The sequence below is a fragment of the Apus apus genome, chromosome 24 (assembly GCF_020740795.1).
Source record: "Apus apus isolate bApuApu2 chromosome 24, bApuApu2.pri.cur, whole genome shotgun sequence".
Taxonomy (NCBI): domain Eukaryota; kingdom Metazoa; phylum Chordata; class Aves; order Apodiformes; family Apodidae; genus Apus; species Apus apus.
In genome coordinates, this window is record NC_067305.1 from 2,891,853 (window position 1) to 2,896,978 (window position 5,126).

Sequence of the window (5,126 nt, forward strand, 5' to 3'; positions counted from 1 at the left end):
AGGGAACCTGAGGGAACCACTGTGGCCACCAACTCCCTGCAGTGGGGCTCCCCCACCTAAGAAGGAAACAACTTCCAGTGACACGACCTGAACAGCAGCAGGGAGTTCAATAAAGGCCAATTATTTGCTGTTTTTTCACCATGTGGCCTAGAGCCACCAGCTGGTGCCAGAGCTGGGCTGGTGGCTGCAGACAGGAGGAGGCAGCTCAGCACCTGCTGGTCCTGCTCATCTCCTTGCCAGCAGGGAGCTACAGGCACTAAAACTTCTGGTGCCTTTGGGGGCCTCCTTGGCACCCTACACCTCACCAGCACCAGTCTCAAACCCACCCTGTCCTGCTACCCTACCCAAAAAACAGCCTTGTAAAATCAACTGAGTAGTTTTCTGCCCGTTTAGCATCCTGGTGGTGGCCTGAGGCAGAGCAGGGGCAGGACCAGGGCTGTGGGGCTGGGAGGGAGGAGCATGGCCAGTTTCCTCCAGCAGCAGCAGGCAGCCTCGTGGTGTGGCTGTGCCTTCAAGCTGCACCTTCGCACAGGACAAAGCCCCTGCAACAGGTTGATGAAGGTGTTGCTGTTTCACCTTCTCCTCTTAGCTACTTCCTTAGGCTCTCCACGCTGTGGAGCTGAGCCAGAACTCTGCAGAGACCAGAGGTGAACTTCTCCAAAGACTAAGCTGCAGCCAGCACGGCAAGTCATTCAGGTAACTAATAAATCAGAAAACAAAACAAAACACTGTACTACTCTATTTGACAGCCTGTTCTCCAATAAGACAAAGACACACAAACACCTAATTGCTTCCTTGTCCATGTTCACCTCAAGGCTCCTCTTGTCCCTCCGTTTCCACCGAGTTCAGTCGTCCCATGAAATTGCCACCTGTCAGCAAGGACAAAAAGATTGCAGGGCAGCAGAGAGCTGAGCAAACAGCAGTTACACGAACCACTCAGACAGATCGGGCACAACCCGGTACCTGGCCTCCGTTGTCTGCAAGAAGTGACAAGCTCTGCACAAGTGCAGGCCCCAACCAGCCCCCACCACGGGTTTCAACCACTTGCGCCACTGGAAGTAGCTCTGGTACCTCTCAGTGTCCTCACTCAGCTCCAGCAGGTACCGTGCAAGTTCCCCAGCGTTGGCAAAATCATCCACGTGGATGAAGGAGTCGGGGGGCAGGAAGCGCTCGTAGTTTTCCCGAGGAGGCCCCAGCACCACCGGGATGGTGCCAGAGGACAGGGCGTTCCTCCAGAGCTTCTCGGTGATGTAGTCTTCGTGCTGGGAGTTCTCAAAGGCCAGGTAGAAGCTGTACTGGGACACGGTGGGAAGGAGCTCGTGCCAGGGCAGAGGCAAGTGGTACTGCCCGTAGACATCCACGGCGATGTGCTTCTTCAGCTGCTCGTAGTACTTCACCCGGTAGGAGTCTGCTCTCCAGTTGCTGACCACCCAGGCCACCAGCCTGGTTTTGGGTGGGATGCTGAGTGGCTGGGGCTGGCCAAGGAGCTGTAGCTCCCCGTAGGGGGTGAAGATATCCGAGTCCCTCCGGTAAGACATGGTCAGGTTGAAGAGGTTGTCCATGGCACCTAAGTTTGGAGAGTGACTCGGAGACTCCAGGTTAAACCAGATCCAGAGCTGAGAAGGGAGCCTGGGGAGCTGGGCCAGCCCCTCCAAGTCCCCGTACACATCCCTGTGATGCACAATCACAGCATCAGCCTTTTGGGACCAGCTGTGGTTGGAGATGAAATGGCAGTCTGGGGTGCTGTACAGAGTTGAGCAGTTTTTGAAGCTGATTTGCTGCCCAAAGGGCATCTTCCACAGCAGGATGGTCAACCTGCGCTTACCTTTTGGTGGGCTGCTGGTGTTTCCAGCCTGTGCAGAGGGACTGGAATTGTAGTGCCCTGGCTGAGAAGCTCTGAACTGATGAAAAGAAACAAAGAGACAGCAGCTGAAGGTAAAGCTGAAGAGCAGGAAGTTGAGGAGTCTACTGCAGGAGATCTTCTTCCCTTCCATGAGCACCACGAAGGGATCTGCAAACACCACAGACAGGACACGGCGCGATGGAGGGGTGCTGGGCCCCGCAGGCCCAGGGGGCAGCACAAAGGCCTGGAGGGCGCCTGCCCCCACCTACCTCTGTGCAGAAGGGTCCTGAGAGCACCACAGGCCCGGCCGCGCACACGCGCTAACCCACGGGGCGCAGCCGCCTCTCCGCGCACCCCAGGCCTCCCTCCATCCCCGCCTCGCCCCGCCAGCCCCTTCGTCCCGGCTCTGCTTCCCCAGGAGAGCCGCCTCGCCCAGGTTGCTCTGGAGAAGGAGGGTCCGGACCCCTCAGGACAGGCCCGGGAGAGGGGCCGGGGGAGCGCGGGAGGGACCCGGCGCCACAGACACCCCTGAGGGAGCGGGGAGAGACGGAGGCCCCGCCCCCCGCCTGTGGCCCCGCCCCCCGCGCCGCACAGGCCCCGCCCCTTGCCGGGTGGCCCCGCCCACCGCTCCCCAGCCCCAGCCAGCTCCTAAGCGCAGGCCCCGCCCACCGCCAGGTGGCCCCGCCCCTGTCTCACCACAGGCCCCGCCCACTGCTTCCCAGCCCCACCCACCTCCTAAGCACAGGCTCCGCCCCCTGTCGTGTGGCTCCGCCCCCTTCCCGAGGCCACGCCCCTCATCCCCACAGGCCCGTCCCTCCCGCAGCGGAGTGAGACCCTTTTATCCTTCCCTTCCCTTCCCTCCCCTTCCCTTCCCTTTCCTTCCCTTCCCTTCCCTTTCCTTTCCTTTCCTTCCTTTCTTTCTTTTTCTTTCTTTCTTTCTTTCTTTCTTTCTTTCTTTCTTTCTTTCTTTCTTTCTTTCTTTCTTTCTTTCTTTCTTTCTTTCTTCTTTCTTTCTTTCTTTCTTTCTTTCTTTCTTTCTTTCTTTCTTTCTTCCTTCCTTCCTTCCTTCCTTCCTTCCTTCCTTCCTTCCTTCCTTCCTTCCTTCCTTCCTTCCTTCCTTCCTTCCTTCCTTCCTTCCTTCCTTCCTTCCTTCCTTCCTTCCTTCCTTCCTTCCTTCCTTCCTTCCTTCCTTCCTTCCTTCCTTTCTTCCTTTCCTTCCTTTCCTTCCTCTGTCCCTCCCCTTCTCTCTTCTCTTCTCTTCTCTTCTCTTCTCTTCTCTTCTCTTCTCTTCTCTTCTCTTCTCTTCTCTTCTCTTCTCTTCTCTTCTCTTCTCTTCTCTTCTCTTCTCTTCTCTTCTCTTCTCTTCTCTTCTCTTCTCTTTTCTCTTCTCTTCTCTTCTCTTCTCTTCTCTTCTCTTCTCTTCTCTTCTCTTCTCTTCTCTTCTCTTCTCTTCTCTTCTCTTCTCTTCTCTCTTCTCTTCTCTTCTCTTCTCTTCTCTTCTCTTCTCTTCTCTTCTCTTCTCTTCTCTTCTCTTCTCTTCTCTTCTCTCTCCTCTTCTCTCCTCTCCTCTCCTCTCCTCTCCTCTCCTCTCCTCTCCTCTCCTCTCCTCTCCTCTCCTCTCTCCTCTCCTCTCCTCTCCTCTCCTCTCCTCTCCTCTCCTCTCCTCTCCTCTCCTGCCACAGACATCAAGGGGGGTGCCAACACCTCTGAATCCTTCTCATTCCAGGAGCCAGAGCCCTCTGGCCTCTCCTCCCTCCCAGGGAACAGCCACGGCCTTTCGGGCTGGCACCACCCACCTGCTGTGGGTGCTCCAGGGGCTGCTGAGGGTGCCCCAAAACCCCGGGGCTTGCTGCTTCTGCAGGGCTAGCAGGACAGGAGTGCCAGGCAGCACTGACCAGCTCAAGAAAGACAAGGGGCTACAGGAGAGAGTCCAGTGGAGGGCTGCAAGATGGTGAGGGGACAGGAGCATCACTGCTGCAGGGAAAGGCTGGGAGAGCTGGGGCTGCTCAGCCTGGAGGAGCCTGAGGAGGGATCTCCTCAATGCTTAGGAAGATCTAAAGGGCAGTGTCAGGAGGAGGGACCAGGCTCTTTGCAGCGGGACCCAGCTACAGGACAAGGGGTAATGGCCATAAGCTGGAACATAGGAAGTTCCACATGAATATGAGGAAAAAATTCTTAGCTGGAAGGGTGGCAAAGCCCTGGGACAGGCTGCCCAGGGAGGCTGTGGAGTCTCCTTCTCTGGAGACATCCCAAGCCCACCTGGATGCGATCCTGGGGGATCTGCTCTGGGTGACCCTGCCTGAGCAAGGGGTTTGAACTGGATGGTTTCCAGTTCAACTGGAAACTGGGAGTTCCAACTCCCACCATCCTGTGATTAACCTAAGGATGAGGAAACCCATGTACCACCATCCTGCATTCCAGCCTGGTCTTACAGGCAGCTGCAAGATCCCACACAGCAAGAGGATTTCCAGCAGAAGCTGGTGGGTGCAGCACCCACCATCTCTTACCCTGTACCTATAGCACTGACAGGATGTGAAAATAGGGAAGCAAACAACCCTGCAGTCAGAGGTGAGAGAGATGAGCACAGACCACCTCCCCCCTGGGCCCCTCTCACAGCCCCGGTCAGGTTCCTCCTCCCACATCTATCAAAAAAAAGGAAGGACTGTTGCAACTCACCTCGGGTTTGGTCCCGGTGAGCAAGGAAGGTGCCTGAAGGTGGGCACTGAGATGGGTGGGACAGCTGGGAAAAGAGGAGAAGAAAGGAGACTGCAGGCTCAGGGAAGGATCAGCCCCATGTTCCACGTGTTCCTCTGAGTCTTGAGCTGTGCGTGCCAGTGGCTGCCCCCAGAAACATGTCACTCAGTAACGGAGCTGTAATCAAGCCAGGACAGTTTCCTCTGTCACAATTTAAGGAGCGGTCAAATAAAGCAGCCCAGGTGCTGCTGGTGGCTGGAGCCAACCTGGCGAGTGGCAGCACCTCTGCACGGGCACTGGCTGCTTCCCTGGCCAGCCCCAGCCCACAGGATTTGCTCATCTTAGTCCTTCTTCTCCAGGCTGTGTCACAGGAGGACAGGTCTCTTTGGGAAGGGCAAGCAGAGCTGGGATGGTTTGGAGGTGTCAGCATCAGATCTGCAAGTCCCCCTGGCAGCTTCGTGGCCCAGCTGCCTCCATCCCCAGACCAGGCCATGTCTCCTTGTCACCTTCCCAGGATCTCAAGCTCCTTGGGGACTGGTGACTTCAAGGAATGAGCTTCAGAGTCGATGGGAGCTTGAGCAAGACTATC

At 56.7% G+C, this 5,126-nt stretch overlaps 1 protein-coding gene across 1 annotated transcript; it reads right to left on the reverse strand.

The window, feature by feature from the left end:
• Window positions 1–796: 796 nt before the first annotated feature.
• On the reverse strand, window positions 797–2,214 carry FUT6 (fucosyltransferase 6). The gene is made up of 3 exons (XM_051639970.1): window positions 2,169–2,214; window positions 964–2,011; window positions 797–869 (listed from the first exon to the last, which is right to left on the reverse strand). The coding sequence occupies exons 1-3, from the start codon at window positions 2,212–2,214 to the stop codon at window positions 806–808; spliced, it is 1,158 nt and encodes a 385-aa protein (XP_051495930.1). The 3' UTR covers window positions 797–805.
• Between the last annotated feature and the right edge of the window lie 2,912 nt (window positions 2,215–5,126).

Excerpts from the sequence above, each read along its gene's own strand:
- FUT6 (XM_051639970.1), bottom strand. The coding sequence starts at position 2,214 with ATGGAGGGAGGCCTGGGGTGCGCGGAGAGGCGGCTGCGCCCCGTGG. Across the intron at positions 2,012-2,168 it reads GAGGCGGCTGCGCCCCGTGG|ATCCCTTCGTGGTGCTCATG; the intron begins GTTAGCGCGTGT and ends TGGTGTTTGCAG. Across the intron at positions 870-963 it reads TTGCAGACAACGGAGGCCAG|GTGGCAATTTCATGGGACGA; the intron begins GTACCGGGTTGT and ends CCTTGCTGACAG.